The sequence below is a fragment of the Magallana gigas genome, chromosome 2 (assembly GCF_963853765.1).
Source record: "Magallana gigas chromosome 2, xbMagGiga1.1, whole genome shotgun sequence".
Lineage (NCBI taxonomy): Eukaryota > Metazoa > Mollusca > Bivalvia > Ostreida > Ostreidae > Magallana > Magallana gigas.
Window position 1 is genome coordinate 30,344,939 of NC_088854.1, and position 25,122 is coordinate 30,370,060.

A 25,122-nucleotide genomic window follows, 5' to 3' on the forward strand; every position below is an offset into this window, starting at 1 on the left:
TTTATGAACAATGAGATATGATAAAGGAGCGAACTATTTCAATCACCACATACCAGCCAGATCTTGCTCACCTATAAATTCAACCAGCTCTCACCTATAAATTCAACCAGGAAGAATTATATAACATATTTTCAATTGTGTAGCATTACAACATTTTCTTTCATTTTCATTCTTCTACCTCTAAGAGAACTATACAGATCCTTGTAAACGGGATGATTTTTTAAAATAGAAAAATTTAAAAAAAAAAGTCAAATCCAAACCCCCACTGCGGCTATTCATAACAATTTATTCTCGAATATTGATTCATTCAAGTCCCTGAAAGAATAAAGGAGGTTACGTTTTCAGGGTAGAATCGTGTTACCCTGCAGTGCTATTGTCATTGTACACTCGATCATTCCGAAAATATTGGAATTCCCATTTTACATCACAAAGATTTCTATTTTCATAATCTATTTAAAGTTTTAAATAACGGACACGTAATAAGTCAACTACTACATGTATTTTACTTAAAGTAAGCTGCCTGAAAGTATCTACAGGCATTAATTTATTGTAAAAGACATGCAGGCATGCACGGAGCATTTTTGAAAGTACATGTATCACAACATAAAAAAAATATATAAATCTTTGTCAATCTTCAAAATCCTAATCCATTGGTTATTAGGGTGGGGGTCTCGAGTCTAATTTTTTTTATTTATTCCCTTAGCTTATTTTCCCTATAATTTTAACAGTCTCAAAAAGTTGGGGAGGGGGCGGTAGATCTTTCTACATTAATTTTTCTATATGTTAATTTAAGAAAGATGTTTGGAACCCCTTTTGCTGCGTTGCTAAAAATCAAATATTTGAAAAAAAAATGTGTACGTCAAATTGCAAACAAATACATAGAATACTTCATTTTGATTCGTACTCAATCAAATCGGCGGAGTACTTGAAGCACAAGCGAGTTGTCCCCCTTGACCTAGTGAATGTATAAAGGCGCCCGTTGTTTTTTTTTTATCAGTTTATCAGAGACATAAATAACATGTTATTTATGTCTCTGGTTACATTAATGATTAAGTTTGATTTCAAGTTGAATAACCTACAGAATAACACTCCTAGTCATAATGTAACACATACTAGATCTTGCTGGGTGCACTGTATATTAATTTTGACAACGTGTTATTGTAAAATCTCGATCATTAGGTGTGTAACAATTGGTAAGTTCTGCTTGCTGGCATAGTGCACTGAACAATAGGAGAGTCTGTCATCAACAGGTCATCTCTCCAATAAGTCTAAACTACACAGATTACTGCAACTTAAGAGATGAAAAATGATTCATCAGTAAGTTTGTTATGCGATTACAGTGCACATTATCTATAAAGCATTGAGCCATACCAAAAAGAAAATTGACTTTCTCTCTTACATCTATTTGATACTTCTATGCATGGATCATTAATTTTGCAGTCTGTATGGCGTCCACATCTTTGTGGGGAAAAAAAAAGAGAGAGACAGAAAAATACAAAAAGAAATTCTGTAAATGCATAATAGCTCTTTACTGGTTTAAACATTTGTATATATACACATGTTCACATACATAACATGATCATACTGTAGGCATACACATATCTTGTGTAGGTATAAACCATGCAATAAATGACTAATAATTTATCAGTTTGCTTATAATATGCTTCATATCAAAGGGTTGAGCCTCCCTCTTGTAACAAGTAACCAGGTCATATGAAAAGAATTAAAGTACTCTTTAAAAAACCCAAACGGAAATTGCGACATTTCTTTCCTATCCATTTATGAAAGATGACAAAAAGATGAATATTTAATGAGGCGCTAAAGCATCATATATGAGATCAAAGACTATTTAAAAATGTTTCGGTCCTCCACATCATATGAGAAAAGGTTCTCTCAAATCAGTGCAAATTGCATTTTTTTAAAGATGTTAATATTCTTGCAAGAGTACAATTTGAAGGAAAAAATTACCAATTCTGGGCTTATTAAAATTACAACTCCTGTAAACAAATGTCCCTATCTGCTGTTCAATTGTCAGATGCTTTAACTTATACAGAGCTAAAAAGAAAGTTGAAGAAAGTCATTTGAATAAAAATGGATAATTTCACTAAACTTTTTTGTTGTGCACACCTTGTGTAAAAGTCAAATGTAAAAGTCATGGGCGTGGAGAACCCCTAATTTGGCAATGATGCAAAATGATAAAGCACATTTCATTCTTTGACCCAAGAGAGATAACCCTTTCTCTCTTATGAAGGAAAAAAACAAATGTATGCATCATGGATGGTGGCCTGTATATTTTTTTTCCCAATGTCGTAGGAAAAAAACATTAACATTAACAACCACTTATACAATTACATAGCTAGCATTTGATTTTCAATAAAAGCACCTTTTTTCAATTTTTCCCTTTAAAATCAAGATCGACACATAAAGCTGAGTTAGATGACAAAAGGTACACGAACAAATCATAAAAATCATCATTCACTGCATGTAATAATGGTACATGTATATGCCTTCACAATTTCACAATTATTGCACAAATGTTGAATTCATAATACATGCTAGGATATGCTTCCTACTATATTATTTGTAATTTACATATATACATTATGACTCTTTCTCATGGCTAAATATTTAACACATTCCAGTATATAATTTAAAGTCTTACAAACAATTGTAGATGATATACTTTATCACAACATAATCCACATCACAACATTGCACGTTGTATATTTAACATACTAGTACATGTATGAAAAAAAAAAACCAACCAGTACATACATCAACATATAAAATAGAGTTCTGTTCATCTGTTCACAACCTAATCATCACATTTCGCAGATATACAAACAAATTGGTCAATAAATACTCTCAGTGTTTGTATGCAAATAAACTTTCAAGTTTCAAGACTGGCAATTCAATAATGCTCTACATTTATGTTTGGATGAAAAAAAAAAACAAAATGGGATGGTCCTGAGTGAATAATGTACATTTCTAAAAATCATCTGATGCGATATGTTACAATATCTATGCTTGAAGTGTTAAACAATGTGACAAAATATCTATGCTTGAAATGTTTTAAAACAATATAACAAAATGACAGGAGAAACAATATCACAGAAAATTGAAGCAAACATTTTATCCATTGTAATATGGGAATGCCATAAAGTGAGCTTTACCTAGCTGAATTATCAAATGAAATTGAAACGAAGTTTTAAACTCCTTTAAATCTGAGCATTTTTCCTAAACACAAACCAATGAAATTGTTAAAATTAATCAACGAACTCGCAGCATCTAGAATAAGTCTGGTGCAACCTTGTTACAGTCAGCCATAAATAGAAAACACAATCAAACTAACTCTGAAATCTATCACTGTTCACTAAAAAATATACAATAAATCACGAAGGATAACACTGAAGAAATCAGGTAGCACTAAAGAATAAGTTTGTGTGTCTGCAAATGGGGGGGGGGGGGAATTGCCCTAGCTGTTGTTAAATACCTTCCAGCAAGCAACTCTTTTGATTAGCTTTTTGCATTCTCACCCTCTTTCTCTTGCTCTAAAAAAAATAGCTAACCCTTAGCTAATAAACATATTTTTTCAGTACAAAGCAAATGTAAAACTTTTTTGAGTCGATTCACAATTTAGCTTGTTGTGTCATTGCAATCTGTCTACACAAGGCACATATTAACCCACTAAATGCTTGGTCTCTTGCTGTAGAGTTGGCACTGAAGTGAACAGGATGCAGATTTCTAACTGTTCTGCTTTTCTACGTGGCCTGCATGCTCTGAAAGTTCTTCACCATATCCAAGACATTGCCAGACTTTCGGCCCGCTTTTGACTCCTCTGCACAAGGAGGTTTTCCTCTCAACTGCACGGATGGAGTCTTCTTCTGAAATTACAGTTTAAGGATTTAGCATGGAACATTTCACATATCACTTCTCAGCACTGTTAACCAACTCTTAAATGTGGTGACTTTATTTTGTGATCTAAAATGATAAATTTGGTTCATGAAAACTAATTTTCATAAAAGAACTACAGGTATACATCCACTTTAAATATACATGTAACTACAAGAGACATTGAAGTACTCGTTAGTGGAAAAACACACTCTAAACTAGCTTATTTGCATGCGAGAAATTTTCGCGAGGTTCACAAGAATACAGAAAGAGAGCCTCTTTGTTGCGAAGTTTTCTCGCTGCAAACCATTCCTTGCCCTATGGGTGTTATAACAACATGGTTGTAAATAAGGTACGATCTTAAAAATGAGTCGCCGGGACCAAGTTTATCTCAGGTTCTTCGCAAAATAAAAATGTCGCGAATAAAGTTGGTTTACAGTATTTGCGACAACAAAAATTTAATTGTCTTTCTAGCGAGGACTATTTATACTCAAATAAAAGTTTACAGTACCATAAGAAAAACAGATTTTTTTAGGTATTTAGCTTTAATATGCAAAATGGAATCATTTTGGTTTTTTTTGGTGCAAAATGTGAAAACAAAATACATGTATATCTAATGATTTGATCTTCACCTACAATACTAGTATATATATGGCATTTTAATAACATGTCAATAAATTACACCATCCCAAATTCTTACCTGCTCCTCTACTTTTGCAGGTACCTTGTCTTTCTCAATAATCTCTATCTTGACTTCTTTGTCCTTAATAACGGACCCTCGCTTTGGTGGCAAGTTTGCTTTCCATGCGGGGACAGTGGGAGATGGCGTGGATGAGGAAGAATTCTCAAACACAGCCTTCCTGTCCAGAGTGGAAGATCTTAATTCTGCAGGTTTGGTCGCCAGTGGAGGTTTCTGTGCAAGATCCGGCTCTTTCTTCATCTCTTGAGTAGTTTTTTTCGTGCTTGGTTCTGGTGTTTCTTTTTCTTTCGGCTTGTTGGTACTCACAGGTCTCAGCTGTCCAAACTTCGGCTTGTCTTGGGAATCGGACTTAACCACACTAGGTGTTGTTGGTTCACTACCAGTGCGTTTATTTACCTCCTCGCTCGGTTGTGATTTCATCCAGCTAGGAGTAGTAGACACACCAGATCCAGCTTTTAAAGACGTGCGTTGTGGTTCTACTTTTTTGGCAGTGGATTCAATATCAATCTTGTTTTCAGCAGTTTTTTCAGAGAGTGAAGAATTTAAGCTTCCAGAGAATCTATTTAGTACACTGTTATTGTTCTCTTTGAAAGAGTTTGTTTTACTAGGAGTTCTCTTACTAGGAGTAACTGAAGTATCACCGACATTAAAAGCCTTAGAATCCATAATTTCCTTTGGAGCTCCCGTTGATTTAGAATCTAAAATCTCTCTAGAAACTGGCTGTTCTGGCAATGTTCTACTTCTTGGCTGTCTCTTCAATTTGTATTCCTCCCGAGGAGAAGACAGCTTTTGAGGCATGCTGGAGGTTTTCGGTTTGGAAGCTCTGTCGACTTCCTTTGGCAAGATTTTCTCTGCAGTTGGCGAAACAAGGTAGGCTGAAGGAGGTAAATTGTCATAGTCGGGCTCAGGAGAAGACAACTCAGACTTATCAGATTTCAGTCCCCCTAGCGGGAAGTTCTCATAATCTGAGGATGGAGATGTTTCATTTTTATTAAATTTCACATTCTGTAAATTTTCATAGTCAGATGTTCTTGATGTAGATGAAGAGGCTCTCAAGGGTTCTTTCTTCAGGACATAAGTTGTCTTTCCTGTTGTAGGCACATTCTTTGATGTTGGTGATGTCGGAGATTTTGTCTCTGCTGCTTTTGTTGTCTGCTGTTCTGTTTTAACTGGCACCTTGGCTGTTTTTGGCTCAGAAGTTGCAGCACCACTAACATTGATCTCTTTCACCTCTTTTACTGGCTCCACTGCTGTCTTACCAAAGGTCTCCACAGGGGAAACAACCTCCCTCCTAAGGGACATTCTCTTGAATGCCTTGGACAACTCATTAGCCTCTCCCCTACTCTCGACCGGCTCTACATCCACGAGACTCTTCGGTCTCGGTTTCACAGTTTTGACTTCTTCCACATTTAACACAGGGTCACTCTTTCTCTCTGCTATTTTTTCAGAGTCTTTATCCTTCACAGAAATGTTTCTAGTGAACAACTGGGATTTCTCCTTGTTACCGATATCTTTATCCACAGACTTTTGGGGCTCACTCTTTCCCACAGAGGACTTCCTCTCTCTCCCTGTTGCTGTAGTGGACTCAACTTTACTGTCTTTAGGCAATTCATCTACTATTGGTTGAGCTGTTAAAATAGGAATATAGACAGAGTTATCTTTCTTGTTCTAAAACTAAATTTGAAAAAAGAAAATCTAATTTCAGAAAAATACTCTTAAAGTTGTGGGGAAACAAACAAAAGAAAAAGTAATAGATACTATCTGCATGACTCTTTAATTGAGGTATGAAAACAGAGTACATATAGAGATAACAAGCAGTCCCAATATTTTATCAAACAACATTCTGAGTCAAGTGCATTGCATATGCACTCAAATGATAACAGACAGCTGTTGCTTTACACTTTATCACTGAATGACTGATGTACTACTGTAATTACCAGTGACTTTTATACTGGTCCTGTGGTCCTGAGGGGGGATAGATTCCTCGGTTTGTTTTGTAGGCTCCTCCGTAACTCTGGGGAGGTGAGGTACTGTAGCTCTCTGTGAAATTAAGTAAGAAAAATGATCAAAGATTTCTCTCAGCCCAAATCATCCAAAACTTCTGCATAAATCATCTTTTTGGTTTTTATCTATGTGCCGCAACACTGAATTCATATGAACGATTCAAGCAATCTTATACTTTAATAAATTAATACATGTGTGCATTGGTCAATATTACACATCTTTTTATTACTCTTATCCAATAAAAAGATACACCTTTTACAAGACAAACATTACAGTACCCTCTGTACCTATCACTTTACAGTTCAAATATTGACTTCAATGTACTTAATACATGTACAATTATTTGTCTATGATAAGTTGACAATTATTCGCTGTTACCAGGTACATTATATTTACATATCTGCACAAAATGTTTCCTGTTACCTAGTTTAACTACTGCTGTACTTAAAAGTGTGTTTTAATCTATCTTGCATGATTACAACATAGATTTTGCTTAGAAAAATAAAAAAAAAATATCTTGAATGATTACAATATACCCGGTAGATTATGCTTAGAAAAATACAGAATACATAATGCAATATTATCTTACATCTGCCACCCTCCGAGACTGTACCATTGAACTCTTCCGAGACTTGGGTTTCACAGAAATCCTGTGTTTAGCTGCGTCACTTGTTAAAGTTTGCGTATCTCTTTTGACAGCGGCAAAATCAAAATCCATACTGCTGGGTTCTACAAATTACAAAAACAATTTCTCAACAACAGATTTCAGATATACTGCTCAACATTCGGAGGAAAATAAGTGTATTATCATTTAAAATGAATTGACTCTGATAAAATAATTTCCAAAAACTTATTTGTATCTATACCCACAATTAATCTTAACACTATTATATGTTTCAAGGAGTAAGCTTTGATAAATCAATTTATTTCATCACAACTATGGTCTTTACCTTCCTCTGAACAAATCAAACCATAGTTTAGTAAGATGCAATGTTCTGGCATTACAGCCAATATGCTCTTATATGTTGTCACAGTGTGGGTTTTTTTTCACACCAAGAAATTTGTGGTTAAGATCAGTGACTCTGTTTTTGTTGTATGACTTCTGTTAATACTGTTTTATCTATACACATATACACTGTATACTGTACATAGGACATAGAATCAATTTGTGTTTGTCTGTGAATAACTCATCTAAGACAGCAATAATACGGAGGTCAATATATAGCGTCCTTAATAAGATATTTATTATATCTGGGTCAAAACTGTTCTTCCATAGGTCAAGGTTATGGTAACCAATACAAACTTCTCATGTTAAACGGAAATTTAAAGCAAAAAAATAAATCCATACTGATAGATGTGGATTTATTCCATACCTTTTGAAGTGGAATTGTCGTCAGGACTTTTCACTGATGCTACAGAAGATTTCCAGTCTGATGCAAACAAATCCTCCTATAAAAATAGGATGTGATCTTCATATTCTATTTCCAATTGTAAAAAATAAGTATCTACTGTGGTTTCATTAATATTAAAGGGTATCAATTTTCGTGGATAAAGTGAAAATCACAGTTTCAAGGATATGTAAATTCGTGGCCAATGTCCCCATCAATACAAAATGTTACTGGTAATAGAAATTGCATTTCAATGAACATTTAATTTCATGGATCAACTTAAAAACAAAATCCATGAAAATTGGTATTCAACGAAAATTGGTGAAACCACAGTATGCAGTCCTCACCTCTCCTCATAAACAACAAAATCTGACACACACACACACAAAACAAACAAGATATACAAAATGATTTTGCAAAATTCTTATATAAATGCAACACGTCACGTCACCCAAATCCATCAAAATATAAATCTGTACCAGTACATAGATATGATAAATTTGGCTGATGTATTTACTGTCTTGAGAAACATCAGTTTTATATGACATATCTGTCTTTACATTCATGTTACTGCATTAAGTGGTACCAGCTCACTAGATGGTGCGATACCACTTGCTTCCCGCGATAACTCACCTCTTCATTTTCGGACCCGTCCACGCTGAGTAGACTCTTGTCACTTTCACGACTTGTTGATTTCCCCGTGGAGGTGGACTGAAATTAATAACAAACGCAATCACTTTCTCTAATCGTAAAAGCATCACAACATTACTCGTAAGTCTCTCTCTTCTGGACTGATTTTACCAACATGAATGACACTTTTTCCCCCTAAATAGCCACATCTCTAAAGCAATAGTCTCGAAACGTAGAGCCAACACATTGAATCAACATAAAACAATCACTTTGGGTATTAATAGAACCCCTGATCTATTTGACAAGTTTACATGCAATACATACATGCAGACTTTGTAGTTTGTTTTTAATATGATGAAAATTCTAGGAATTTAGCAAAATTGCCATTATTATCATAAAGATAGCATGGGAACAGACAATTGAACAATGACTGACTGCACCAGTATTGATTTTTTTCCTCCCTTCAGAGACTGGAAATGGATACAAAAGTAAGCCACTATGATACACAGATAAGTTGATAATGAACAATTATTGTCCCCTGAGAAATCTGTCAATGAATGCCATAACCGCATTACATTTTGTCATTTATTCCCTCACAGTGGAGACTCAATATCCATTCTCAGGCATTGTTTCTCTCTGTGACAGCTAGCAAATCATGAATAAACATGGGAAATAAAAAGGAGATATACTTGTATTTAATCTACATGTACATGTATATTACGCAGTCACTGCATGACAGTTCAGTGATAACTAATCGTGTACATTTATACATATTACTTTTATTACAAGAATGAATGACATATATTGCAGACTCTCCCATCATTTCCATCATACAAGCACTACTGTAACAATAAAATTATAATTATCACATCCTTAAACTAGCTGCTTCTACCTGAGTATTAAGCAAATTTAAACTAAATAATCAGGTAGACATGATGATATGGAAAACATGAATCATTGAATCTGCGGATGGTTCTGAAGATGTTCATCTATAAATAGGTCATGAACACTTGATTTTCATTTGCAAATCATTGCAATCTCATGACAACATTTCATTTTACTTTTTGTGCATGGCAAAAACCCCATCATGAAAAATTTTTTTTTTTTACCTTTAGTTTAAAAGTAAAATGAGACCGTCAAATGCTACAAACTTTTACTTGCTCTTGTTGTTAAAATAGTGTTTTACCTTAAACCAATATTTGAACACTTGAAATAATCCTGAAATTGAATGATATAATAACCCCTGTGTCTGAATGGCTCAAAGTAAGTCTATTTGTTTAATGTTTTGACAGAAACCCTCCAACATGAATTTGTATTAAAAATTTTGTTTCCACCTTATGATACAGACAATATTGAGACTCTAATATGCTCATATTATAGTAATAAATCATACACCCCTCCCTTCATTCTAAACTACGTCGCATCTCGTTAAATATTCAACTACCTTCAGAGTAAAATTTTTAAAATTCCACACACATTCACAAAGATGAGCAAGTCTACAGCAGCTAGCTATCAACAGAATACGGGTGACCTCAATGTCAACTGAACCTCAAATATATATTACTATTTTGTTGATCTGCCAAAAGTGTGTAACAATAGATTAAAGGCGATTAATATCACTTGAGCCAGGTAGTCACCTGATGGTTCAATCAGGCTGACCTTATTTACTCTCCTAATCCAATACCTTAAACAAATAACTGCAATCCAATCTAATCTTCTGAAGACTGAAACATATACACATATATATATTTATGGCTGTAAGGGGTTTTTGGTCCCACACGTCGGTACTCGTATGTACATCTGTGTGTAGAATGTAGATGTTTACACTATTTCACACTATATACATACACAAACAACACATACATCAAATGTACATTGATAAGTCATTGATAAGTTTCCAAAAATAATTGCAGTTTAAGGTTCAAATTTTACTTATAGTATAAATTTAAACCCATTTTCATCACAATGTCATTATTCTATAGATAACTAAGAGTTTGTGTTGTTGTGACCAAATACTGATGAACAACAGTGTTTTTTACTGAAATTTGACTTTGGCGGCCTACTTTTTATCAAGCCATTAATTTGATTTTCATAGAAATGCAAATTGATTACATTGTATTATTGAGAAAAAAACATATATATATAAATGTATATCACAGAAAAGCATATGAACCACACATTTCATGCTTGGTCAATAAATACTTTCTGCAAAGTCAACAATTATGTGTGGATCATACTTATATACAAAAAGACTATATTTCCCAAATATTAAAATAAATCAAATAAAGGCTTCCCTGCTCATGTGATGAGAAAATGCAAACCATTAAAAATAAGGGGGGGGGGGGGGGTTGACTGAATCAAAATTCCACCTACAGTGATATACATGTAACTCCTTCTTGCTTTCATTAAAGCTCTAACATTACCCCTGTACACAGATCTGGTAGGTGTAATTAGCTATTTCTTAAGCATACACTGAGTAATTAGTCGGAGACTTCCCTGTAAGGAGAGAATTCAATGTTGCCAAGGTTTCTAGGAATGATCTTCCTCACCATTCACCGCGGTGTTTACATGATGTAACGACACTTTGTCAAATGCCGATAGCTTGGTTTCACTTCCAACATGTTCTTTGGATGATTATCTTGTCCCCTTTCAACCACAAAGCCTTGTTGTAATTTCCTTTAGGGGAAAGAAGCCCGCTGAACCAAACATTATTCACTAGATTGTTGTATTCATATGCTTGACTTACACAGAAGAGCAAAATTACACTTGTCAGCAAGCGAAATCTCCCTACTTTGTTATCATTTAGCTCAAATACCATAAAATTCTTGTAAGATTGAAAAGCTTTCAAGCTTTAATTTTTGTTAGTTTCTCTGAACCTGGCATTATGTGAAAATATAAACAAAAAGCTAATTTTGTTATGATCAACATGGCATCCTACTCGTAGTTTATATTAAACAATTTTCCTACATTTTTAACCATTACCTAGATTTCATAGTGGCTTGAGAAAATCTATAAAGCTTGAAAATGCCTTTATAATAATTAACAATCTTACCTGCAAAAGCATTTTAATGTGTTTCATATCAACATGTAAATTTTGCCTCTTCAGTATCGGTAAAAAGTATCTACATAAATGCTAGCACAAAGGACTTCTTTTCCATATATATCACAAAAATTATATGACATCACAAAGGAATTTGTTCCCTGGATACACAGTTTATTGTATCTTTATATCTTTCTAGGCCACAATTTTTCACAAGAATTACAAATATTGATCAATTTCCTTTGTGCAATATGAGACTTTCCTATAACAAGTTCATGACGAGATTTATAAAATAAGAGCGAAATGAAGAACAAAGAAGTGTATAAAGCTGAAGCTATAAAATTATAATCGTATTCTCTGACCTATCAAAAGATGCGACTTACCCTGCAGTAATTCACTGGTTTGATGACGACACAAAAATACATCTAATTTCAAAAGATGTGTACAATTTCAAAAATCTTTTGAAACAACTAGTTCTGGTGTAGGACTATTATTTACCAATCAAATCTTATACCTCCTTAGGATAAACTGCCAAAAAACCCTTCTTTTTTTTAAACAACAATGCAAAAACTCCTCAAAGGGGCCAAATCATAATTCCAAAACTGTTTTTCAAAGAATATTGTCTTTCAAAAGAATAAAAAAAAACTTACAATGAATGTCTTTTCCACTGCTATTCACAATGTGCTATCTATAAACAATGTAGCTCTTAAATGTAGAAGCTTTAACCCCTTCTAAACTACATTTTCAGAAAATAGTCATCAGTTGATCCAAGTACTAACCAAGTAGATATCACTCGATCATGAGAGCTATGTTGACTGTGTACATGTACTAATGGTACCTGTGTGTTACTTACCTTACCTGAGACTGGCCCTCAGGTGTGTTCTCTAGATCTATACAGGTCACCAACATTAACACTGATTTGTGGACAGATTAAACTTAAATCTCATTGTTTTGAATCCTGCGGAATCCGTAATAATGTGGATGACTTCAAAATATTTTGAATATCAAACTGTGACATTTTCGATGCCTGCTAGATTTACCTCCTGAGGAAATGAAATGTTCGCAAACAACAATCTAACATCTGAAACTGTGGGAGGTTTGATATATTCAAGACCTTATAAAACTCCCAAAATCATGTGGGTCAGAATTGATCAGAAAATTAAAGTGCCTAAATGTTCCCAATATTTAAATTTGATGTGCACAAGCACACGCAAGTTACATCAGTTGTACCATTATTCCATGTTAATCAGTGGAACAAAGGCATGTACCTCTGCCTGTACATAAATACTGCAGAGATCAAAAATATAACACAGCAGAAAAATTAAGATATTTACCGGTATGCAGAACCCCATTTCATTCTAGTTGAATTATCTGCATGACCTAAGATGCCATTCAAATTTTCAATTGTTTCTCCATTTGTTGAATGTAACATTTTATCATTGCAAAGATTATATCAAGCTGACATATTTCTGAAATTTGTCATGTTACATAATTAGACTTTCAAAAGACCAAATTTACATGGACCTTCAATTAAGTTATAGTTATCTTGACTTAGTAGGAATCATTATTATTCATATGACTCAACAGAAAGTGATTCAAAAACTACATGTACCAAAATGTTTATACAGGTTAAACTAATTTTACTGCATGTATGATAACCTAGAAAGATCGGTTCAAATTAAATTATAATGAATATAAAAATGGAAATTATTATTTTGTTAAACAAATTTAGAACTACCCATGATTTGTGATTACCAGTAGATATTCAACTTTATAACTGTTTACATCATCTCTTGCAAAAACCCTATTGGTATAATATAACATCATATCAACTATTAATTTGATACATTTGCATATAATGATATGGTGCACACTTGCTTTTTCATAATCAATGTGGTGGTTGGGGGGGGGGGGGGGGGGGGATTATAGGTCAACTAATTTGAGATGAAACAGTACCTCGGCACACTGACATGGAATAGCTTTTTGTAGTTTAATGGACTTTCACTATAATTATAGAGATAGCAATGCATACCACAATTACTGGTAAACAGAGTAGTATATCAGTATGCAATTATCAATACACAGTCTACTACGTATAACTTGAAGGCCAGGCCTGCTATCCAGTCCATTCCGTTGCCTAACAACAACCTTTTCCTGTAACTTACAACTCAGAGACAAGCTCAGATGTACTGGGCAAACAAATCTGTTCTACAAGTAATTAATTGTTCAGAGCTCAGTTCTATCAAGGAAAATCTTGTCACCTTTTCTTAAAACAATCTCTCAACCTTTTCACCAAATGAAGAAAAGAAATCAAATCAGAGACCTTTGAAATTAAATTAAATATAAAAAAGTTTTAAAAAAAATGATTTTTGAAGTAGATGCCCTAAAAAAAAATTAAACAAATACACCAGTGTTGTACATAAATTGATGCTGCATAATTTTCACTTACCATTGAAATGCAAAATAATGCACAAAATTAAAAAGTTTCTTATTTCACAGTCATTTAAAAATCCTCTCTATTGCCAAATTTTAAAACAGCCAAATGTCCAAAGCAGTGGAGAAAAACTTGCACCAGATATCAACAGGTAAAATCACTGACCACCAAAACGTTGTTTGATGACCCTACAAGATGGACATTACTTGGTATCATTATCATAATGCAAAAAGCCAACCCCAAGACATTGTGGTGAGTCCCCAGAGATAGCGGGAGATCGTCTCCGATACCTAACATGGATCAATAAAACCTGACAACACACCAACCTGTTGCCATGACAATATGTATCTCTCACTTTTTTCATGTGTATAAAATATACTTGTAATATCTATTAAGATGAAATCTGATCCAACCTTTTGTTTTTTTAATGTTTCTCATTTTCAATTATTTTTTTTCTCCATTTTTTGCCCCTCTTAATCCAAAATGGTAGAATCCAATATCATATTTAAAATATCCCAATGAATCATGCAATGACTAATTAAATTCAAAAGAAAAACTGTTATATACATGTAATATAACATCTTTTAAATTCATAAAACAAGAATAACAAATGCATAAATTTTACCTTCATTACTAAACTGTTATCATTGAGAATGTCTGATTCATTAAAAACTGATTAAAAACAAGATGGACTATAAAAAAAACCCAAAACCCCATAGAAATTTCCTTCCTAGGAAGTAAAGAAGCAAGGATGTTCAGTGATGACTGGATAGAATTAATCCCTCCGCTTATCTCTGACATTTCATGTTTTTTGACGGTTCCCTAATCACAACTAAATTCTCAGACCCCAAAAAACATGTATCGGTTGGAATGCAGGGTTGTTATTAATTACTGGTAAATAAAGAATTCCATTTCCCAGGGAATGGACTGGTCTTACACTGACTTGCTGGCTTAAGTCAATATGTACAATCATATATCTGTCAATCTGATAAATCCATGGGCAGGTGTAATTAAATGTACTAGGACTTTACATGCTAATTAATTGACATTTACATCAGTGCAGACATTCAATTTTTTATATCTATGTAACCACAAAGATATCATCCTTGTTGATTTGTTCTGGAATTAGTCATAACCGAATTACACACTATATCGGTACATGCAAATGCAAGGTGTTTGGATACATGTGATAATATATATATGCATGCTGCATGTGCAACTTGATAAATAGTACAGTATAAATAAACCATGATAGGGACTTATCCTTTTCAAATTACGTTATATACATCACTTTTCCAGCAACATTCTCCGCAATTCTATTTTTTGAACAAAAATGATTACTAGTCTCCCTGTATTATTAAAAACCGTTCAGAATATCACTGGTAATGAAAATTTATTAACTGATCCAAAGGCAAAAACTCCATTTGCCTAAATGCATTTCATCTTATTAATGAAACCAATGGCAGGGCGCAGGTGTACGGTAATTGCTCACTTTTAATCAATACTTAGTCTCTTCTCCATAAAAAGTAATCAGAATTCACAATATTACTTTTTGATATAGAATTTAGATACAGTAGAAGCTTAATACTGTACTGATAAGTTTTCATACACCAACAAGTAGATTTTCTGAATGTGAAAACCTCAGAGTTACAGTGTATATACATTTAAACAATAAAATGCTTTCTTTGGTGATTCATGCCGGATATGAAGGTGGCGTTTGCGGGTTATGTAAAATTTTTTTGCAATGATCGCTACCTTCATAACCTGCATGATTCATCAAAGAAAGCACTTTATTGTTTATATATTCACATCTTTCTTTTAACAAATTAATGAATTGATTGTAAGTTAAAGCAACTAAATTACTGTTAATGTACTGGTACATCAGTAAGTTAGATATAAAAACAAAAGGCCAAATCGTCTTCTATGGGAATTTGAGTCTTACATCATCATGATTATTTTGTGCAATATGCGCAGTCTGTGATTTTTCTTAGGTCGATCACTGTAGATTTTGACCAATCGATAAACAGGACGTGTGAATTTCAGTCCTGTCAATCTAATTTCAGTTTCAGTCACTGTAGGTTTTGACGAATAATTAATTGGTAAGTTTCAATATCAGTCCTGTTAGTTTCTATAGAGATATGAATTAGCTAAAGGTTCTGTAAGAAATAAAGGGAATCATACTCAGTAGATGTAAATATGATGATATATTAGCTTAATATTCCCTTCAATTATTTATAAAATGTATTTTGCAGGAAAAGGAATATCTAATCTCTTGGAATATTTGGTCAATATTACAAGTTCATACATATTTTTATCATACCTTATTGTCTAAGGCAAAAAGGATAATATTTTTTAATCAATTGTTAATTCTTTAGACTCAATAAGGTTATGAAGCACACCATTCTGACATTAGCACTACCTTGAGACCACCACCCAGAATAAGGTCAGCTGTGGTGACATGTGGCGCTGGACTCTGTGGAAGGCCGTCATCCTCGTCTGAGTGACTCAGGGTTCTCCGCTTAAGCTTACTGAACAACTCGCTCTGTAAACAACAGGGTTAGTTTTATACGTGCTGTGAGACATAGAAAGCTAGCTAAGCTACAGATAACATGCATAAACTGAGGATATATTCATGTTGTAAAAAGAATATTTTAATACCTATAATGTTATTAATCACAGTAGACTTTAACTATGGTATTTCTTATGATAGAATTTCTATATTAAGTATGATAAGCTGTAATGCAGTAATCAGGAAAAACCACATTAAATCTATGGTAGTCCCATTAGTATTGATTCAAAGAAAAACTGCAAGTACATGTAAATAGTGAATTATATAAAGGCCTCTGTAATGGTTTTTCTGGTCATTAGCTATCTAATAGTCTTAGATGAATAATTCTTTATTGTTTTAAATTTTAGCTAGGAAACAAACTGAATATACTGCATAAATATTTTACAAAATCTAATGTTAGGATCTTGTACAAAGCATTGCAATTAAGTGTCAGAGAAAGCCAATAAATATGTGTTTACACCTGTGCAATAATAATCAAATATTTTACATAAAATAATACATATCAAAGTCATTTGCATCATGCTAAGCCAGTATAATTTTTTTCATCATACAATACATTTTACATGTCTTCAGGCGTCAATAACATGCAACATCATGCTATCAATAGCAGGAGTGTACATTTCTCCAGTTGTACATTGCAAGCAGATGACAAGTCACTTGTTGTTTACAGATAAAATTTGTCAACCCATCTGAACTTCCTCCTAAATTTCAACATTTGTATTCAGCAGATCAGTTTTTATCTTTACACAACTGGTCAACAACGAACCCAAGTCATAAACGCTTTCATATCCTGAATACCTATGTACCTTCCAATATTATGACCATACCCCAAAAGTGATCTATGATCTTACCAGCGATCAATATGGGTACTTAACCGAACAAATAAAAGCAAGACAGGAAAGGCTGTTTACTTTTAAAAGAGCCCCCCCCCCTCCCAGGGCTAAATCTATCTGTCCGAACCAAGACACGAAAAAGTACTTTGTATTAATCAAACTACCGGTATGTAGAAAGTGAGATACACAATTTGATTAAAATCTCATTTAAAAACAATCCCTTCCTAGGCTACATGACATTTAAAAACAAAAATGGGATAACATCTTGCAACCTAAACTGAGCTAAATCATTCTCGAAATACAGGTGTTTCAAATCAAGCTATCCTTAGTATTATACAAGCTTTTTAAAGCCTAGTTAAAAATATGCATGTTATATGAGATTTGAATTGCAAGGAATTTGAATAACTAGCATTAAAAATTGTCATTGCATGTTGTTTTTTTTTCAGACAAAGTTTAATACATGTACCATAACAGTTAACTGACCAGTGTGCAATTGTATTGAAAAAAGGAAGTAAATAAAAAAGGTTTATTGAGTCTGCTTATCTATTTCAACAAGAAGACAAATATCTAAAGGTTGATTGAAGTGTCCTTAAAATGTATTTAGCGATTCATTCAATGTCAGAAATATACTGTAATAAAATTGACAGAACCCATTTGCAAAATCACCTTAAGAAAGCCCTACCAGAAAATACCATTTTATAATTATAATCATGATACAGAACTTAATTTTGTAAAAGTACATTAAAAGTTTTCTTTCTTTGAAATATCTATTTAAAATAATGAAAACCATTTTTTTTTTTAAACTGTTTCTCTAAACTCACTTTACGTAGTTACCAGATTTGAAGGTGTGAACAAACTTTTTTATGTTTTGAGATGAATAAGAGCTTTTTTAAGTACAGTAACCATTTTAAAAATAAAAAAGAATATGATACATGTCTGTTCCATATATCGGGTGTTATTAAGAGCCTTTCAAAATGGAATATTCACAATTTTCATGTCTCGTATCGGGTACTAACCCCTTCAATAGAAGAAGTATGTGTATCCTTTTAAATGCTGGCTGGGATGCTAGTGTGAACGTGTATTCAGATGACTGGTAGGTGAGAAATTAAAGAATAATATGAACCTGCTAATTGATTCACGCTACGGTAGACTGCGAAAGGGATTTCTAAATTCTTACTCTTACCATCCTGAACAGAATACATGTATATGTTGACTGGTGTTCATCAAACAACCGAAGGCTGTCAATCAATGCAGTAACCGTACTGATACGTAATCTATTTCAGTCCAGACACATTAATTCTGCTCAAGATTCAACCAAGACTTTTTTACAACCTCAAAGCTTTAACCACACAGGTAAAATACCCATCTTAAATGACAAGATATCCCAAATATCACATATAATCTTGAGCAAAAAGTTTCTGTGAAACAATAAGCCATGAACTTGCAGGACTCTCTACATGGAGAACAACCTTTCAGATATAGCTGATCTGTAAACCCTGCTTTGTCTGATTATATCAGCATTTCATTCCTTTTATGGTCTAGCATGAACACATTCTCAATCTTGTTACTATGAGAAGGTATGACTGGGGTGTGGTGTAAAAGTTGGACAGAATAAAAAACCCAACACACACGTTTGTGATTTCAACAACCTACCGGTATATTAAAGGAGTAAACCCCTGAAAATTATCCTCTTTTTTTTTAACCCTATCGATATCTTTTGTTCCATTATATATACCGGTACAAAATCTATCCATACACACTCCCTAGTCCCTCCCCTTACCTTGAACTGTTGATTGACTTGCTCCATGGATATTGCCGTTTGTCTCAAGGGATCCAGGCCCCCTTCCTTTTGCTCAGGTTTGAAGACACTGTCCTCTGAAATACTGCGAGTTCCTCCCATTGGTAGCCGAGCAAACCTGGAACCACACAGATTTTGAATTAAAGGGTAACCAAAAATGTTATTCCATGCTTAATAGAAAAATACATCATCATTTTCAAGGATAAAATTAATGACTGTATTCCATTTATATTGTTGAGTGTGTGTGTGTGTGGGGGGGGTGTTATTGGGACCATATGACCTAGAATACCCGTAGTTTTATTCCTTACTCGTGCACTCCCTCATTATCATTATTCATAACTGCACTTGGTCCATATATTGGTGAGTTAGGGGGGGGTGGCTATGGAGACCACTTGACTTTTCACAGCTTTATTTCTTAACCTCCCTGTAATTATCATTATTGAATTCATAACTCACTTGATGAGTGGGGGGTGGTGGTTATGGAGACCACTTGACTTTTAACAGCGTTATTTCTTACCCTCCGTCATCATCGTCCTCACTCTGCTCTGCCTCCTTGTGTAGAGCTCCTGTAGATTTGGCTTTATCCGAGTCCTTAGTTTTTGTCGACTTTTTGGAGCTTTTGAAGAATTTTCTCATTTTTTCCAGGGGACGAAATTTCTTCTTTTTGTCTTTTTGCTCTAGAATTATAAACTCATGTTCATCAAATATGATATCATACAAATGCGATTACCTATTACATGTACCGTAGTACTGTAATTCAATTGTCTAGATAGAAGTTGAACATTATAATCTATGAAACCAAGTTACCATAAAATTACACATTGATAATGAAGGTAAATACCAGTTAATTATGTCATTTAACAAGTTATTTTCGAAATGATGAAAGTTTAACAATTTCCGGTCATCATCAGCTAATCTCCATATTAAAATATTTCATTACCATCCTCTGTCACAGCTGTTTGTGTGGCAGAGGCCCCAGAAATATCCTCAGAGCTGGAGGCCATGGCGTTTAATTTTCCTCTTCAAATAATGTGATACTGTTATCAATGGTGCCGACTGCTTTCCTCGGTCATCCTGCATCCACTGAGCTATGTACTCTCACTGAAGTAATTATGCTCAGGATATACATGTATACTCTCTACAAAAAAAAAAATAATGGATGGCAAATTTAAAATATTTATAAATTCCAAAATAAACTTGATGAATAGCACTATTAATAGATGTTCACACTAAATATTTAGTTTACCATTTTTTTCTGCACTTGATACACATGCATATTTGCATGATAATTCTATCTTCATAAAAAATGTCTTTATCATGGGTTTCAATGAAACAACCCAGCAGTTTGACATATCAATAATACCAGATACAGCAAAAGCAGCTAATATACAATACAACAAGCAAAATTACCAAAAGTATTTACAACTTGCTACGAAATTGATAGGTACATTTCCTTTTTTTTTTTTTAATTCCAACATGGCAAATTTCTTTCACATCAGAAACTCACAACTGAAGGTTTAAAAAATTTTTGTTTGGTTTAAACCTTTTAGCTCCCCATACTTTCAAGTTCATACAACTCTCAATTTCTCCCATAGAGCAGTGCTCTCACTATGGCAAAATATTGGCACAAATTTCTAATCTCTGTTTTTACTCTCTTTTGACAAATTGAGAAAACAGAATTAAATTATTGCACAATCAACGACACAACGACAAAAACCAACATGACAAGGCAACTTTAAATGAGAATCAGTAGCTAGCTGAGGCCCATTTTTCCTTCGATTTTTTTGTGTGCAATAACAAAAGCTGGGTGTGGTCATGTTTGTATAAACATTTAATTTTTTTTTTTAAGAAAAAAAAAGCAATAGAATAGACTGAGATTTAACTTTAAATAGAGCTGAACAAATTATCATATAAAGAGCTATAAGGACATAATTTCTCCTTTTATTTAAGTTATATGTATTTTCTTTTAATATTATATCATGTCATATTTGACTGCATGTGCCAGATACATGTATCAACAAAATAGTTTTCCTTAATTTAAATAGAAAAATATAGAAAGACCTGATCACAATGATAAAGAACAAGTTAACTTGAACAAGTTATCTGTATTTTTCAAAAGTTTGGAAAAATATTTCCTTTTTTCTTTCAATAAATTGTCCATGACCCTTATTAAAAAAAAATTTCAAAAGTTTACGTACCGGTACTTTAAAAGCCCAGTTTGGAAACATTTACCTAGGTATGCACTTCCATCATAAAAGCAATGACATTTTAATTGTAAAACCAGATAAAAGACATTAATGAAAAATTGAGGTGAAAAAACTTGACTTTTAAATAGGGATCATACGCCCAAGCAATTTACACCAGCTGGCAGTAAATCAAATGTCTCTCCAGATAATCACAAAAACATCAAACGGGTTCACTGCATCGGTCAAATTCTTTACCTCGTAGGACTCAGCTTTGAGTATTTTGAAATTAAAGATCAACCTAACCTACTATTATTCATCAATATTTGGCGATAGCGGCGTTCCTAGTCATTATTTGATAGGTTTGGTACATTGCCAGCCATTATATCATCGTACATTCTAGTAGGCATATTCCATACAATCATGTATGACAATTAGACTACCTAGTGTTTTAAAAGTACATGTAAAATTTTTATTTCAAATTGTAAGATTTTTTAATAGGCATTCAGTTGATAAGAAAAAAAACCCAGATACCGGTAGTTAGAATACTAAATTTTTTAAACAAACTTTGGGAGTTTACCATTTGAACATTGTTGAATGACTGGTAAAAACATGTAATATAGTGAAAAATACTAAAAAAACAAATATGATCACTCAAAAAGACATTAATTCTCACTGTCATAAATGTGTACATGATACTGCAAGAACCTTTTTTTTTTTATATTTTCGATAATTGAACTGCTGTTTCTGCAGGGCAGATAATTATATAAAACGGGAAACTAAACCTATAGAATGAACTTCTGGCAATAAATCCTTTTACGAGCAAATATTGCTAGCTTTAACCAACTAATCAGCTTTAAGCTTGATTTTTCCAGGGACATGTTAGTCATTTCATCAATAATTCACGGGGGAAGACAATGGGATACAGGCTTTGTCAAGATGTTCAATATATTCACACAGTTTCTCCACAGGGGCCATACTCCATCCTATGGAATCGATATACTTGGGGGAACAGCTTGTATATCTGTGTATATATTATTATTCTTCAATATTCAATCTGAATGATGAAAAACAAATTTTCATATGTATGCATGTTTTCAATTTTGCATGGGAATAATAATGATTCATTTAATACAGAATATCAAAATATTTTTTATCTCCAACCCTGACTCAAACAAACTCCAGCGATCAAGTTGATTAAATTTTCTTGTAAATATTTATCTATCTGTTGCATAGACTACTATGACATGGTCTAATGATATGCTATCATCAAATAAAATATGAGCTGCTGATATGATGTTAAAAAATATAATTCTCATTTATGGCATGTTTAATCTTTTTTTCTAATCAACATTAAATTTAGCCTACAATGTACCTGATCATGATCAGCAAGCTCATGTAGACAAATTTTTATATATGAATCAAAGTTTGATGCACCTGATTGATAATGGTAACCTTATTCAAATCCAACATGTATACATGTATATATTGGCTTATTGAGAATTTTTTATGTTCATTTTTAAACTACCCTTTAATTGAATTTTTGCAGAGTAATATGATTCAATTTGTTGCTTGCACTCTACAATACTGTATGATAATGTATTCTACAGACATCCTAAGAAAATTACAATTGTATATACAATGCATATCGCAATTATTGTACGTGAAAATATTGCAATTTTTTTTGTGTTTATACGTATAATTAAAATTATACATGTAGGTCTTGGATGTCACCTTGGATTCAACTTTGTCCATCAATTCAGTCTACAGAAAGTAAAAAAAAAAATAGGCCTCTATAATCGGTCAAAATCACAGAAATCAACCAGAACAAAACGAGTATCATCTTCATTCGATCGATCACAATGAAAGGCTAAACGAACAACAGGTGTGTGTGTATACATCACTATCAAAACACCACAAGGCGACAGGTGTACGATTAGTTGTCAGGGGGCAAGTGGCCATAGTTAAAACCGAAAGTAGCGGTCAATTAGAGAATTAAGTTCTTACACTCACCAGTGAATGTCAGATTTCATGTTCCCTCGTTCCTGTCAGCGTATCATTCTCAAGTTATTGTTTTCTGGCGAACCACAACAAAAATGGCGAATTTTTCGTGGATGTCACGTGACTTAAAGGGGCACCTGTAGGCGGTGTCCCGATAAAGTAGAACCAGACCACTTTCAAACTCGGTACCAAACTACGCTTGCAGACGACTGCTTATTTAAAAATACATACACAAAATACCCTTATTAATATTTTATGATACATGCATATTGTTTAATAAATAATATGTTTTTAAAAAACCTCTTGCATGACTTGAGTGTCTACTGTGTCTATAGTGTTGCATAAAAGAGAGATAAATCGAATTTACAAATAGATCTAATAAGAAACGTCGTTCGAGTACGTACTTAGGCCAAATTCTTACAAAGGCTGAATATGTGCATGTAATTAAATTGATTTATATCTGTACTCAATAAAAAGGTAAATAAAATACGAACATTTCTTTAATAATATGTCACCTATTCATTATTTTTCCCCTATCACAATATATACATGTACATGCCATAACTCACACAATATTTGTTGTCTGAAGATAATGTTAGGTAAAAACAAAATCATCATCATCAAATTAAAAAAAATACAAAAAAAAAAAAAAAGAAAATTGAAGGTGTCAGGAAACTGTTTAACAAACCTTTGAAATAATGATCGAAGTACATGTTTGATAGCACGATAACGGGAAACCGTACGCGGTACATACTTCAGTGGTTTTTCATGGATGGTAAAATAAACTGAACGCAGCGTGCATGCATGCATAAAAATGAAAAACTCCTATCTTTAATTTTACGTGTCACATGTATCAAATTCATGATTTTTAAAATTTGTTTAGATGTGTTTTGAACATGAAAATAAATATGATATAAAAAGTGAGTCTATATTTAAAATTAGATCTATGTGATAAGCTATATATTGATCAAAATTAGAAAACTAGATCATTTTCATATAATTAATACTCATCTTTTATAATGGGACGATGAGTCATTATCCATTGATATTAACAAGTAGTTATTCTCGTTAGTTCAATTGTACATCAACGAAACTGGTAGATTTGTTTAATATAGTTTATGTGCATTTTTCTTATTTTCGTATATATATATCACTTATTTTCATTTATCGTAATAACAATTCTATATCATGCAATAACAGTTGTAAGTTTTGTATAATTTTTCTATTTAATGGTAAAGACCTAGTAAGTTGTCAGAACTTGTGTCCAAACCATTTGTATATGTATCTTATATATATGTATACAATAAAATATGTTCAAATCAAACAATTAAAAAAAAAATGAAATGGCTTCACAACCAGAACAAAGTCGGTATCTTTGCTGTTTACTTCGGAAAATGTGAAATTGAGCCTAAACTAACCTTATGTATATATTATCATTCACTGCGTGCTAATTTTTCCGCTTTTTTATTATGCAACGTGATTTGGAAATACAATGCCATATAAAACAAGATGCATATATACGATTCACTTATCTAAAAATCTTATCATACTATTTATTTAATATTTTTGCAATAAAGATTTACTTGTTTACCATATTATTTCTTCGAACAATGAAACAGGGGTAACTGAAAATAAAAAAAATTAACACATT

General features: G+C 33.0%; 1 protein-coding gene across 2 annotated transcripts; it reads right to left on the bottom strand.

Moving 5' to 3' along the window:
• Positions 1-1,505: 1,505 nt before the first annotated feature.
• Positions 1,506-23,636, bottom strand: LOC105341953 (proteoglycan 4). Of its 2 annotated transcripts, XM_011448717.4 has the most exons (11): positions 23,484-23,636; positions 20,228-20,425; positions 19,805-19,964; positions 19,270-19,405; positions 16,507-16,629; positions 8,617-8,694; positions 7,969-8,044; positions 7,185-7,324; positions 6,529-6,631; positions 4,592-6,219; positions 1,506-3,884 (listed from the first exon to the last, which is right to left on the bottom strand). In XM_011448717.4, the coding sequence occupies exons 2-11, from the start codon at positions 20,289-20,291 to the stop codon at positions 3,762-3,764; spliced, it is 2,631 nt and encodes an 876-aa protein (XP_011447019.3). In that variant the 5' UTR covers positions 20,292-20,425; positions 23,484-23,636; the 3' UTR covers positions 1,506-3,761. The 2 variants fall into 2 exon arrangements, with proteins under 2 accessions (XP_011447019.3, XP_011447020.3); XM_011448718.4 differs by lacking the exon at positions 16,507-16,629.
• Positions 23,637-25,122: the final 1,486 nt, after the last annotated feature.

What these genes read in the sequence shown, in the direction of transcription:
- LOC105341953 (XM_011448717.4), bottom strand. Translation starts at nt 20,291, where the DNA reads ATGGCCTCCAGCTCTGAGGATATTTCTGGGGCCTCTGCCACACAAACA. An exon ending in AAGTCAATCAACAGTTCAAG is followed by an intron (nt 16,630 to 19,269) that starts GTAAGGGGAGGG and finishes TGTTGTTTACAG; the next exon opens with AGCGAGTTGTTCAGTAAGCT. An exon ending in ACGGGTCCGAAAATGAAGAG is followed by an intron (nt 8,045 to 8,616) that starts GTGAGTTATCGC and finishes CTATTTTTATAG; the next exon opens with GAGGATTTGTTTGCATCAGA.